Source organism: Phyllostomus discolor, chromosome 5 (assembly GCF_004126475.2).
Source record: "Phyllostomus discolor isolate MPI-MPIP mPhyDis1 chromosome 5, mPhyDis1.pri.v3, whole genome shotgun sequence".
NCBI classification, from domain to species: domain Eukaryota; kingdom Metazoa; phylum Chordata; class Mammalia; order Chiroptera; family Phyllostomidae; genus Phyllostomus; species Phyllostomus discolor.
The window spans coordinates 49,115,404-49,130,475 of NC_040907.2; the positions used below are offsets into that span (position 1 = coordinate 49,115,404).

The 15,072-nt window shown below is 35.4% G+C and overlaps 1 protein-coding gene across 1 annotated transcript in view; it reads right to left on the bottom strand.

Annotated features, from left to right (window-relative positions):
• Window positions 1-15,072, bottom strand: part of DNAI4 (dynein axonemal intermediate chain 4) — a 72,678-nt gene that overhangs the window by 14,875 nt on the left and 42,731 nt on the right. The window contains exons 8-13 of the mRNA XM_028514055.2: window positions 10,827-11,021; window positions 8,778-8,983; window positions 7,451-7,537; window positions 6,181-6,332; window positions 4,208-4,365; window positions 3,278-3,399 (exon numbers count right to left, since the gene is read on the bottom strand). Coding sequence (XP_028369856.1) covers window positions 3,278-3,399; window positions 4,208-4,365; window positions 6,181-6,332; window positions 7,451-7,537; window positions 8,778-8,983; window positions 10,827-11,021 — 920 coding nt within the window. The remainder of the gene's footprint in view (window positions 1-3,277; window positions 3,400-4,207; window positions 4,366-6,180; window positions 6,333-7,450; window positions 7,538-8,777; window positions 8,984-10,826; window positions 11,022-15,072) is intronic.

Genomic DNA, 15,072 nt, shown 5'->3' on the forward strand with positions numbered 1-15,072 from the left:
TTGTTCTTTTTTCATCTTCCGTTTTAAGGAAATACCATGGAAGGTTGACTCCCTAAATAAAACCAACCAACCAACCAACCAACCAAATCATCTTGCCAGTCATTGTGAGGAGTTCTGTGAACCCTCTGAGACTTCTCCTTTGCTGTCATTCCTCTTAAGTTACTATAAAGGCTATCTTGCTCTATTCCTGTTCCTCCCTTTCATGTACATCTTAGGGGTGTGTGTGTGTGTGTTCAGCCTTTTGAGGCCTTTTAGTTGGTCCAAGAGAGTTGGACTATGTTAGCTCTCCTGAACTTGGGAGCTGGAGTTGCTCAGACTGCCCTGGGGCAGTATGAATCAGATTCCTCAGCCCAGTAGGCCTGCTTCTCCATAGTTGCAATACTTCTTACCCTCTTTATTTGATATGGAAGAAAAACTTCTGTACCTGGCAGATAGTGGTTGGCAACTCCACCATGTACATACCCTCTCACCCTGCCAAAATAGTATTGGATCTTTGAGTGTCTGGCAGCTAAAAGGACCATATACCACATGGCTTCCTCCTGTGGTGGGTGAAGTGTCTGTGCTTTGCTCTGTGATGGTCTTGCTGTGGCGTTGACAAGATGTGATCAGAGTAGCCTCAGGCTAACTGAACCTTGTGAATAGGGTTACCAGAGAAAAACACAGTAATATTCCACACAACAAAAGCAGAGCAGTGAGCACACAATGGAGTATGCAGATGTTGTATACCTGAAACTTATATGTTATTAACCAATATTACTCTTATAAACTTAATTAAAATTGAAAAAACAAAATAATTTTGTACAAATAACTTTTTAGTATAAGTAATGTACCATACAATATTTGGGACATACAATAAAACACTATTTGCTCTTTATCTGAAATTCAAATTTAATGCGAGCCCCCTGTACTTTTATTTGCTAAATCTGGCAACCCTGCTCTTGGATAATCTAAAAACTGGAGGTCAAGGAGAAATCAAGTATTGATAGAAGATAAAAGTTTATGTCAACTCTATTCCTCTTGCTTTTCTTCTAGTTTCTCTTTTGCCTTACCAGGGACTACAATGTTTAGTTTTGTTTTGTTTTCATCACTGTTCTCTCCACTTCACACACTACTTTGTTGGTGTATATTTCTACACCAGTTGACTGTCTAAAGCTGTGGAGGATTGAGGGTGGATAGTATTGTCTGGCATGTACCTTCCATCTCAATTTCAGTGTAATGTATCTGTTTCCCACTCATTGCCCCAGGACTTCCTGTGGCCGGTGGGTGGCAGGGATTCTTTATGAACAGTGTGTCAACTGGAAGAGAGTGAGAGTGGCCCCCCTTCAACAGAGGTCCAGGGGCACTATGGAAAGTGAGGTTGCTGTTGTAGGAGTATGGGGACTGTAGGAACCAACTGGCCTGTGTGCATGTCTGTCCTTTGTCCTTGTGCAGAGTTCCTGAGATTTCCCAGAGGCAGTCAAATGAAAGTGCTTATTGCTCAAGTATATTCCAGTCTTAGGGTTTTGTGACTGATGCTGCTGGGGTACTCACAGGACTTCATGGCCGGAAGGAGCTAGAAACACGACTGTTACCTATGTTCCTGGAAACTTTCTGTTTAGGCACTGAAGTCTTTTAAATTGGCTTTTAGCCCTAGCTGGATTGAGCAGTGGCCTGTGAATTGAAGGGTCACCAGTTCGATTTCCAGTCAGGGCACATGCCCAGGCTGTGGGCCAGATTCCTGGTTAGAGGCATGTGAGAGGGAACCGATCCATGTTTCTCTCACAGACTGAGGTTTCTTTTCTCCTTCCCTCCCCACCTCTCTAGAAATGAATAAATAAAATCTTAAAAAAAATAAGTTGGCGTTCAATTTAAAAATTTAAATAAATAAATAAAAATCAACCAATGTAATTTACCATATTAACAAACTTTAAAAGAAACTATATAATCATATCAATAGATGCAGAAAAAGCACTTAATGTAAACATGCCACCCATTCCTGACAAAAAATAACTCTCAACAAATAGTAATATAAAGGGAACTCCTGAAAAGTCTTTTCAGCTCATATCATACATAATCACACTTAATAGTAAAAGACTCGTTTTCTCCCTAAGATCAAGAACAAGACAGAGATGTCTGTTTTTACCACTTCCATTCTTCCTTGTGTGGAGTGAAATCAGGCAATAAAAAGAAAGAAAAGGTAACCAAATTATACAGGAAGAAGTAAAACTCTCTTTACAGACTATATGATCATCTTGAATTCCTTCCACCAAGGACGTGTCTAGTATGCTTGACTAGGGTTTCTCAGCCCAGATCTATTAAGCCAGCTAATTCTATGTTTGGGGATGGGGAGACGACAGTGGTGCTTGTATTATGCATTACAGGATGTTTAGCAGCACCCCTGGACTCTGCTCATTAGATGTCAATAGCATTCCTCCCCATGCTCACCTCCTAAAGCTGCAACAACTAAATATATGTTAAGACATTGTGAAATGTCCTGTGGTGGGAACATACTCACTGCCCTGCCCACATTGAAAACTGTTCAAGAGTTGAGATGAAGAGTAGATTACAGGAATTTAAAACTGAAGGCAGTTAGAATATGACAGCAGTGTTAGAAAAGTGAAATATAATAAATTCCTGAGGTTCATTAACAAGTAGTATGCTGGGAGTAGAAAGAGTGGCACAGTAAGACTTAAATACCACTTGGATGATAGGATAGAACAGAACAGGAGCTCAAGTGTTGGTCAGCATAATTATCAGAAAACATAAGGCTATGTTTTCTTAGAAGTGTGTAATAAAGGCTGGATTTTTTGACTCCAAAGAATTTTCAGATAAAAGTAACTTGAATAAGTAGAACTTCATGAACTATGCTTTGATTTGATTCTTGTCTTAATAAGCATGAACTTAAGTGGCCTTCCTGATCCCCAGAAATATGTCACCACCCACACTGAGGATACAGAGGACTATATAGTACATTTGGTTCTTGTCAGCATGACAGAGCAGCAGACACACAAGGGCAAGGAGAGGCATTCAAGATAAACATTCAGTTGTGAAGAGGATCCTGCCACAGTTCCTAGAAATACAGACTTTTCCTCTGGAAAGTAGATAAAGACGTGGTAATGTCAATTGGAATGTGCCATTTTCCCTTCAGCTGGCAGCTATGTTTGTTATTTTTTTATTTACAAGGTACAGTGTTAATCATTGTAACATGCTAACATTTTGTCTTGCTTTATATCTTAATACACTTGAATTATTAGAGGTTGTTATATGCAATAGCAAATAATAGATGGAAATAATTTACCTTGGGATGAAAAGCAAAACACATTCCAGGAGCCTGTCGCGATATCAAAGCTTCACCTTTCTTTTCCTTTTCCCCTCCTCTTTTGTTGCTGCCAAAAGTAGTTCGCTTCAACCGCATCAAATCTTTATTTAAAGAAAAAAAAATATTAAATTTCTTAGGCTCCCCAAGGTTTTCAAATTGTGGAGGTGTACAGGTTTTTATTTTCTTCATGGGAAAACAGTGTGATTTTGCCATTAGGTCTGTTTTGTCATGGCTCTGAAAATAGAAGGTTTTTATGTGTTTTTCCTGGTACCAGGATGTTTCAGCAGTTAGAAGAATCTAGGATAGTGAGTGGACCATGTACACACCAGGGAAAGAAAATCAACTGCCGTGTGACGTCACACATATATGTTGTTTCTGCTACATCTGTGCCACAGTTCCAGGCAATTATAGAGACAACTGTCAAGGGTTCTGAACTAGTTTTTAAAATGATGTAGGGCAGAGAAAAAAGAAAGGAAAAAAGACAGGGAGAGAATAGGGGAAAAGGCTTTATGCCTTGGAAAAGTCAGTATCCAAATATAACAGTGTTTGAGAGTGTTACTAGTTTCAACTGAAATTCTAAATCGTCCCCAAACCACTTTGATTATTAAAATTATTTTAGAAGGGTAAAAGAAAAAAAATATGTATCTTATTTACCACATGGTTGTAGATAAATAGCTTATCTGCAAATAATGATTTCTGCCATGTTTTGCATATGATTTGATTAAAATTAGCAAATACAAGAATTAGATGCTTAGAAAAATAATGACCAAGCCCAGTTTTCTTTTCTTTTCTTATTTAGCAAAACCAAAATTTGCCACTTCTTACACGTGGTTTACTAGGAATTTTTAATTCAGCACATAACAAGAGAAAGAACACTGGAAATATATACATCTTTAATGTACTTTTTACCATGACAGTACAGTCCTTTCCGTATAACCCACTTGGAGATTCTCCCGTCTGCGGATATAGAAACCAGTATTTCTCTCTTGTCGTCACCTGTCGTCCCTCGGTCCTGTTCTATCCACTGTAGCTGCCACACAGGCCCCAGGTGTTTCTGAGGGGACTCACTGAAACAGGGAAAAGTGCTAAATATAGGATCATTTTTAATATTTTTTAAAAAAACTTGCAGTACAAGTGATAAGGATAGCTCTGGAGGACACCATGACCTACTCATAGAATGATGCCTTCATTGTTCAAAACTAGACTTTTACTTTAAATATTTTGAAAAACAGAAAAAATAATAACTTTGACACTTAATATTCACTGTTGTTTTTCTCATTTCTTAAAAAAACTTTTTTTACTGCCTTTAATTATATTGGCTGTCATAACAAATACAAAAGCAAGTTATTTCTTCTCAAAACCTATTTCATTTACTCTATTCCTTTTATTTTTTCCTGGTTGTCTAAATTTAGTTTATTTTAGACATTCTGAATATATATATAGGGATCTTTATGTTTTTCATAGCTTCAATGGATAAGTTGTTTTAATTTTATTCACTTCTCAGTGAATTTTAAAATCATTTGTCAGATTATTAACTGTTTTTCTTTCAGATTAATGGGTCGCTCTGTTCTTACTAGTGAATCCCTTAATTATTTTTATGCAAAATCTCCAAAATAATAATTCTGAATCTTTTTAAAATCATAGATATCTCTGATTATTTGGTAAAACTTTTGGATGCTCTTTCTGGAAATAAGCAGAGAGGCCAGCACTTACAAAACTATGCAAATAACTTCAAAGTTAAGTTTAGGAACCCCTTCTTTAATGCTTATTTCCATTGAGTTTCAGCCAAGTTTACTCAAACGCTAACATTAATATTCTCTCTCTTTATTGACCCATTGATATTTAGTTTATTATAAAAACATAACATATTCAGTACCTTTCCCCTTTAACTTTTTTATTTTCTCAGTATGACTCATTTTTTTTCTTTTAAAAATTCTATATCTCTTTTTTAAATATTAAATTTATGGAGGTGACATTGGTTAATAAAATTATATATGTTTCAAATGTACAATTCTATAATACATCATCTGTATATTGCATTGTGTGTTTACATTTATTTCACTCCTTCATCCTTAAACACTTACTGTCATTCTGTTACCTTTCTAACATCATGTGACAAATGTACTGAGCATGCAAAAAGTAAGACTTAATCCTTGCCCTCAAAGGGCTTACAGCCCCCTCCAGAAGATGATATATATGTAAATGATTTTTTGTACAGCATGTGCTGTGATACATGTGCTGTGATAAAGGTGTATATAGGATGCACAAAGGAAAGAAATGGGTATGTTTCCTTCAATAGGTGACACTGCAGGAGTCAAGAGTACAAACTTTCAGTTATAAGATGAGTAAGTGCTGGAGATCTAATGGACAGCATGGTGATTATACTTAATGATACTGTACCATTTACTTGAAGTTTGCACAGAGAGTGGACCATAAGTGTTCTCACCACACACACGCACGAAGTGACTATGTGAGGTGGTGGATGTGTTAATTAATTTGATTGTGGTCATGACTTCACAATGTATACATATATTCAATCATCACATTGTCTACCTTTAAAAATCACATTGTGCAACATAAATATATGAAATTTTTCTACTTATACCTCAATAAAGCTGAGAAAAAATATTTAAAGAAAAAGTAAGAATAAACTGTCAAGCCAAAGGAAGTCTGTTGGTGAGGTGGACAGAGAAACAGATAAAGGAGATGTTAGGACAAGGCATGCAGCTGGAGAGACAGTATGAGGAATTATTAAATGTTAGAAAAATAATGGCATCACTCTCGATAACAATATATACATTCACTCAAAACCATTAGAGTAATTTTCCCCTTTTCCCTAAGTAAGTACATATTACACATTTATCTAACCCCTGCATTCTCACCTACTATCCAGGACAGGAACACTGCTGTTGCTCTGCACATTGTAAATTGCAACGGTGCCATTGTGATAGCCAACTGCTAGAAGATTAGGTGCTCCAACTGAAAAATCCACAGCAGTAACTCCATATGGACTCTGATAAATACGTTCTGGCCACTAGATAAAAAAAGTAGTACATTACATTTAAAACTTGGTTTGGTAGGCCACGGTAGGTGGGACGTGATGATGGCTGAAGTACAGCCTGGTGGCAGTGGGGATGTAAGAGTTAGTCTACATTTGGTTACTCTTCTCTTCCTAACCTCCAGTACAGAGGTGAAAACCTCCTTTCCTCTCCTTTGATGAATTCCCAGAGCTCACTAATTTTAAGAATTACAGGATGGGCTTTTATAATACTTACCATATTTTGGCAATCTTTCAATGGGATTTGTATGATCATCACAGGTCTACCTTCTTAAAGAAACAAATAATGAACTCCAAAGAGATTATCTAGCATATATTCCCATCTTTGAGTATCTGTTTCAGACATTTGGATTATCTAATAATTTCTAAGTAATGGAAGAGGCTCCAAAACTCTTTAAGGTACTCTCTTCAACCCTGTCCAAAGTTTCACTGTTTTGTTTTAATGTCTGATCTAAAAGCTTTCTTGTTTCTAACACCCTTTAACATGGAAAAGAAGAGAACCAACTGATGATGAATCTTATAGTGATCCTCCCACATGTTTAAAATTGCTTCTGCCTTTCTTTTGTGCTATAGAAACCCATCTTCCTAACAGACTTGGAATATTTATAAAAACTCTATTTTTATATGCTCTTCTGATCCTTTTCTAAGCTTTCTTCCTTACATTTCTGTTCTGAGTTGAAAATAGCAGTAATCTATTTTACAAGGTGATAAGGAGTTACTCATATATTAAGAAACAATCCAGTATTAAATGGAACATAATTTTCAAAGGATTTTCATTTATAAATTCACTCTTTGTTGTTAGCAGTGATTAAAAAAATAATGGTCCAACTTTGGATCATCAGATCTAACAGCATACAGTAGATGCTCAAAAAATATTTACTAAATGAATTTATAAATATATAGAAGTGAATTTATAAATGAAGTAATCTTATATAAACAAGAAGAAATTTTAATTGTTACGTATTTAAACCAAAAAAGTCTTGCTTGAAAAATTGTCTTGACTTTGTTTAATTATCATATACAACTATCTATTTTATGATAATTGTATCAGCATTTAATTAAATACAACTGGGTCTTATTCCTGTTTGAGTTACCATGGGATTCTTTATTGACCAGCAGCAAGCCAATCCTTTTTTTTGTTCTTTAAATCCAAAATGACCATAGCCAACAGCCAAAAGGTCCTAAAAACCAGAAAAATATATTTAATATAAGAGAGTATCACATACTTATATTGCAAATGTATAAAGATGCATATAAATGATCTACAAGATGTTCTCAAGTATAGTTTCTTTTTTTGTTGTTATTCAGTCACAGTTGTCCCCATTCCCCCCATCAAGTATAGTTTTATAAACATAAATCCACACTAAAAGTATCTTATTTCATTAAAAGTAATATACATAATTTAAATTATATGCTATTTAGGTTTTAACAAAAATGATTATAGACATTCTATTTTTAATAACCATAACAACTATCATATTTTCACATAGTATTTTAAAAGATGCAAATATAAAATAATAAGGCTAATTCTTATACATAGTACAATTTAAACATATAAGTTAGTTCTGATCACTTTAAAATACACTAAATATTTATTCCAAAGGTATTGCTATTACATAAAAGAATTTGGGAATAGCTAGTTGAAAATCATGTCTTCAGAAGCAGTTTATATTCCCCAGGAGAAAACAAGTCTCAGTACTCTATAATCACCTCTTTTTTACAAGCAAACATACCACTCCCCAGCTTGATGATTCATCTAATTTGTCTAAAGTTGATTTTCAGCAGTACAGTAGTTAAGGGCAAGAGACCCGGAGGCAGACGTGTGGGTTTGAACATTGACTGTTTTACTTACGTTGCATAACTTTAGGCAAGTTGTTTATCCTTTCTGTGCTTCAATTTTCTCATCAACATAATGGGGAAATTAATACCTAACTTGCAGAGTTTTTGTGTGAATACAAGTAAAATGCTTAGAATATACTTGGTACATAGTAAGTACTATTTAAGTACCTGCTATTATTAATGGTGATAGCATTTTAAGGAATCTCAAAATTAGTTTGCACATTTTCACTGTTACCGGATGAAGTATATGCCTCTGAATACAATTAATTTAAGGAGAATACAAATTGGGATACATGAGTTTGGTAAATGCTAAAATAAATCAATGATATACTATGTTCTAGTTCATTTCTCAATATCTGATATGGGTTCAGAGAATGTCATGTCCCGAGTACATCTCCTAAAACAATAATGGTAATGTTTTTATATTAAAGAAGAAAAACATTTTTTGTAACTATTTGCATTTCCCTCCCCCCCTGTGAAATATAAACTTGCTTTAGAGGCATTCTAAAACTAGAGGTTCAAGGGCTTGACAATGGCCCTTAAATGCTAGACATTAAATTATTAAAATATTCAATAACTTACTGGATTTGTTTTATTCCAGGCAAGGCTGCTCACATTAAGGCCTTTGGTTAAGTCACAGGAAAAGGACCAGAGTCGTTCCAAATTGGCTGGTATTATTGATTGTTCTTCATTTATTTCTATTTCTTCTTCTTCCTTCTTAAAATCTTCTTCTATCTCTTCAATTTTTTCACTTTCTGAAAAGTCTTCAAGCTCTTCAGGTTCTGGTTCTAAAATTAGATCAAATAAAAAGATTACTGTCTTCTCTACCTGTGGGAGCCTGCCAAAGACTCCAAACAGCATCTCCATCTACCACTGACACTACAAGCACCACTGGGTCTGCTGGATCATATAGTGACAGGGAACCATGAATTGCTGCCTGGCCTGTTGCAGAATCTTCTGTTGTTCTGGGGTCCCCTCAAAGCTAGCAGCTTTTCAGGACACTCAACCAATGGGCCAGAGCAGCACATTCAAAGGGGGAATAGGTTGCCTCCAAAATACAAAGAGGTCCATTAGGTATCATGTCTCTTTTTTGATTGTAAGAGGAGCTGGATGAAAGTATCTCTCGACACATTCCACAGCACTGGCAGTTCAACTGAGGTGAAAGGCCCCTGGAATTGTGTAAGATTTATTTCTCACACAGACATGCAAATGTCTTACCAGTAAGTCTAGTTCTTATTCACTAGGTCCAGTCAACATGATGCCATCAGTATCATGGACCAGTGTGATGTCTTGTTGAAGGAAAAGTTCCCTGCAGACTAAATCATGACAGAAAGCTGAAGAATTGATATACTCCTTTTTAAGACAGTAAAGGTGCATTGCTGGCCTGGCAAGCCAAAAGCAAATATTTCTGGTGGTTTTTACCAACATGCATTGGGAAAAAAAGCATTCATTGTATAAGTAACTACACACCAGGTACTAAGGAATGTTAATTTGCTTAGGCAAGGAAACCTCATCTGGAATAGCAGCTGCAATTAGAGTCACCATCTCACTAAATTTGCAATAACCCCACTGTTATTCTCCAAGATCCATGTGTTTTCTACACAAGCCTGGAGGAGGAGTCCAATGGGAGATGTGGTAGGAATCAATACTCCTAAATCTTTCATGTCCTTGATGGTGGCGTTAATCCAAACGCCAAAATCCCTCCAGAAGTGTGGTATTGCTCTGGTTTACTATTTTCGTAGGTAGAGGCAACTCTAGTGGCTTTCACTTAGCCATTTCCTACCGTAATAACCCTCACTCTACAGGTCAAGAATCATATGTGGGGATTTTGCCACTGGTTGAAAATTTCTCTTCCAAGTACACATTCTGGAACAGGGCAGATAACCACAGGATGGGATCAATGACCCAATGGACCCCACTGTGAGATGGGCCTGAGCTGAAGCTCCACTGATCACCTGACCTCTGTATGTCTTTACACTCTGATTCATGGACCACAGCGATGTTTTGTGTCTTCGGGAGTTAGTGTCAATTCAGAGCCAGCGTCTCGTAATCCCTGAAATTCTAGTAAAAGGCTCTAGTCCCTATGGGAGAAATATTAACAGTATACATTTTTGTGGCAGACACTATACTGCCAAAGGGATCCCTTCTCAAAGCTTTGCAATAGATTATATAACCTTAGAAAGTTTCTATGGCCTTTATTTTCATCACTTAAATATTGGGAAGTTGCTTTACATAATCTCTAAAATCCTTCAAAATATTCTGAGGACACATGAGATGAGATTTGTAGCAATGAGAACAAGAAGAATGATCCTGCAATAAAATTAAGGAGAGGTAATGAAACCAGAACCTGGGAAGTATCAGTGGCAATTGAAAAGGAAGGTTGGATATGAGAGAATAACTTAATGCAGGGATGAGGGAGGCAGCGATGCTTGTGAAGTTTTGAATCTAAGGGACTATGACTTGTTGTGGGCTCTCTAGTCTGGACTCTACTGTGACATGTACAGTGCTGAAAGTTACATAAACATATATTCTCATAATTGATAGCCCAGTTGATTACATTTAGAAATAATAATATCATTTAATTTTTAAAATTAATTGAGTTTGTTTAAATGTGATTATTTCTTTAAATACCTTTCAAAATAGGAAGCTGCCGATAAGCTGCAAGTTTGGGCTGAAATATATTTTCCATGAGAACTCGTTCCATGAAAAATAAGTCCTGCTGAAACTTTTCAGATTTTAATATTGCATCTGAGTGGTCTTCTTGATCATCATGCATTTTAGCCAGAATTACATTTTCTATTTCCATTATAGAACTAGCTTCACTATCTACAAAATACAAACATAATAATGATAAAATAATACAAATAATATTAGATAATTCATGCATTCTGAATATTTAAAAAATGACATTTTGTCATTACTATTTTTTTCTTCTAGTTCTCAACAACTTTGATAGGTACTTATTGAATGTCTTTTATAAACCAAGTACATGCAAGATATACATTTATCATCTCATTTTGAAATTACCAACCACTCAAAAATGCACTGTCTTTCAAAAGACAATTTTAATCTCTATACATTTTCATTCAAATTAAAATAAGATAATGAGTCTTCAGATGAAGGTCTGATCTGATTATTGCTTTATAGGAATATTATACAACTGTATTAATTTTTTATTGATGCTATAACAAATTATCTAAAAGAGTGGATTAAAAACATGCAAATTTACTTAGAGTACTGTAGGTTAGCGGTCTGGATGCAGGTCTCACTAGGTTAAAACCAAGAAGTCAATAGGGTTCTGTTCCTTTCCAGAGGCTCTAGAAGAGAATTCATTTCCTTGTCTTCTCCAGCTTCTAGGCTACCCACACCCTTGCCCCATCTTCAAAGACAGCAGGATTACCTCTCTCTGGTCACAGCTGGGACAGGTCCTCCACATTTAAGTACACATGTGATTAGATAGGCCTGCAGATAATGCAAGATAATCTCCTCCTTTGAAGATCTTTATTCAATTATATCTGGAAAGTCTTTTTTGCCATGTGAGGTAATATATTTACAAGTTCCAGGAATGGGGATGTATATCACATGACTTAGCATGCTCTTATTTTAAAAACCAAATAAAGGGCAGTCCTGCATCCATGAAGATGGCATACACACATTTTTGCCTGTTTCTCCTCCTAAACACAACTAAAAACCCTGTAATATATGTATACATGACTGACATAAGAAAGACACACACACACACACACACACACACACACACACACAACATAAGAAAGCTTTAAAAGTCTTTGGAAGAAGACAAAGCAACTACAGTTCTCAGGGCCCAAGGAATGACAGTTGTGAATTCTCTGGGTTTTCTTATTGCCACATATATTCCAAACACGGAGCTAAAAAAGACAGCAATGTAGAAACACAAATAGATGCAGACAAAGAAAAGTCTAAAAAGAAGCCTCCTCTTTCTAGCCAAAGGACCGGGAAAAAGGCAACCTTGCAAGAAAGAAAACTTTTATGTATAACCACTCTACTTCAGACAAACACCACAGGAAAAAATACCCATCCCATAAAGGCCAAGTGAGGATCCTGGACTTCCACCTGCACTAGGCTACAACAAGGTATCCCAAACTCCCAGCCTCACAGTGGCTATCATGTGAGGGAAGTCTCAGTGGGGAAGTAGGACCTTCATGCCTATCAAACATAATGACCAATTGGGAAACATGGAATTTCACACCCACCTGGAAGTAACAAGGTGACCCTCCTCCTAACAAGAATAGTCAGAGTTAGTCTGGTAAATAAGAACTTACATCACTGCTCAACAGTAATAAGGCCAATTCCCACTCTGTGGTGTCAACTGAGGCCTCTTGTGGAACAGTAATGAGACTCTCTATCCCTCCCAATCATAGAGCTGTCAATGGAAGCCAGAGATCCCCACCCACTTCCACCCAGCAGTAATGGGAAGACCCCATCCCTTAATGTCATTGGAGGCCAAGTAGAAAACATGGACTTCTACCTCGCCTGACAGTAATGAAGCAGTGAACTCCTCTTTCCCTTCTCAAAATAGTGTCAAATAAAGCCTGTGAAGGAAAAGTTTCAAGAAGATCCTGACTTTCATAACATAATGCCCCAAAATTTCCAGGTTGCAATTAAACATCATTCATCATACCAAGAACCAAGGAAATCTCAGCTTAAATTTAAAAAAAAGGACAATCAATAGACAGCAATATTAAGATGACAGATGTTTAAATTATCTGACAGTTTAAAGCAGCCATCATAAAAATGTTTTAACAAATATTTATGAGCACACTTGAAACAAATGAAGTAACAGAAAATATCATAAAAGAAATGAAAAGTCTTAGTAAATCAACAAAGGAACCAAATGAAAATTATAGAACTGAAAAAGACAATGACTAAAATTTTAAAATTAAGCAGGTGGTTTGACAGCAGAATAGAGTCAGTGAGCTTAAGAAGAAAACAAGAGAAATTACCTATCTGAAAAACAGAAAGAAAAAGAGTCTGAAAAAAAAATAGAACCTCAGAGAAACAAACAAACAAAATAACATTCCGATCACTGGCATGCCAGAAGGAGAGAAGAAAGAGGAAGGGACTGAAAAGTATGTGAAGAAATAATAGCTGAAAATTTCCAAAATTTGGCAAAGAAGAATGGCATACAGATTCAAGAAACTAAGTAAACTGAAAAGAGGATAAATACAAAGAAATCACACTAAGATACATTATATTCAAAGTTCTGAAAAGTAAAAACAAAAAAAATCAAGGAAGCAGTGAGAAAGAAATGACAATTTATATAACAGGGAAATGCACTGAATAACAGCATATTTCTCACCAGAATTCATGGAAGCCAGAAAGAAGTAACACAGATTATTTGATTGTTGAAAGAAAAGAATTGTTCAACCCAGACTTTTATACCCTCTGAAAGTATTCTATGAGATGAAAGGGAAAGTTAAAGTATTACCAGATAAAGGAATACTAAGAGAATTTGCTGCCAGTAGATCTTCCCTAAGAATGGCTAAAGGAAGTTCTATGAACAGAAAGGAAATGATAAAAGAAGGAATACTGAAACATCAAAGGGAAAACAGAACAGTAAGTAAATGTGGATAAATACAATACACTCTCCTTCTCTTGAGGTTTCTTAACTATGTTTGATGGTTGATACTGTCAACTACTGCCTGATGTAGTTCTATATAAAAATATTATTAAAAAATGTAAAAATATTTCTACTAGATATTTAGAGGAAACATAAATAGGGAAGAGTAAAAGAATACAAAGGCAGTATAAGATTTCTATACTTAAATGAGCAAAATCTCAAAACCAGTGGATTATGATGCTATGTATGTATAATACCATATATAAAGCAACACTAAAAAAGCTAGACAAAACTAAAAAACATTATAAATAAATAAAGTGGAATTGTAAAATAAAATGTTTGAATTACCAACATGAATGATGGGGAAAAAGAGAGAAACAAAACCAGACAGAACAAATAGAAAACAAATATTGGCAGACTTGAGCCTTACTGTATCTATAGTTACATTAAATGCAAATGGTCTAAATATACCAATTAAAATGAGAAATTGACATAGATTAAAATCATGACCCAAATATGTAATGTCCATAAGAAACCTATTTGAAATATACAATATATGTAAGTTTAAAGTAAAATAGTGAAAAAAAAACATGTATCAGGTAAGCAATGAAAGGTAAACATAAGTGGCTACATAAAAATCAGATAAATCTGGCTTCAGAGTAAAAAAAAAATTACCAGGGTCATACAGCAGCTTTATGTAATAATTGCACCAAGAAGACATAGTAATCCTAAATGTTTATGCAGTAAAACAATAAGGCTGTAAACTATGTAAAGCAAAAATGGATAGAACTGAAAGAAGAAAAAGACAAATCCAAGATTTGATAGAATAACGAGACAGAAAATCAGCAAGGATACAAAAGAACTCAACAACACCAACCAAAACATATTGACATCCAATGAAAGTCAAATACATATTCTTTGCAAGTGTACTGGGAACATATACCATGATAGTCTATATCCTAGACAGTAAAGTTAACATTTTTAAACATTTTTAAAAAGAGAAATCATAGTCTGTTTTCCAAAAACCAGACAAAGAAGGCACAAAAAAAGATATAGATCATTATCCCTCAAGAATAGAGACACAAAAATACTTTTCATTGTCCACCAGAAAGAAAATATTGCAACTGCTTAAAAAAAGAATTTATTGAAAATGTCATTTTTCCTTTGCCTCTCTTCCCCTAGGGGATATATCGGCAAAAAAATTGCTACGCAAGATGTCTGAGATTTTACTGCCTATGTTTTCTTCTAGGATTTTTATGGTTTCATGACTAAAAAGCT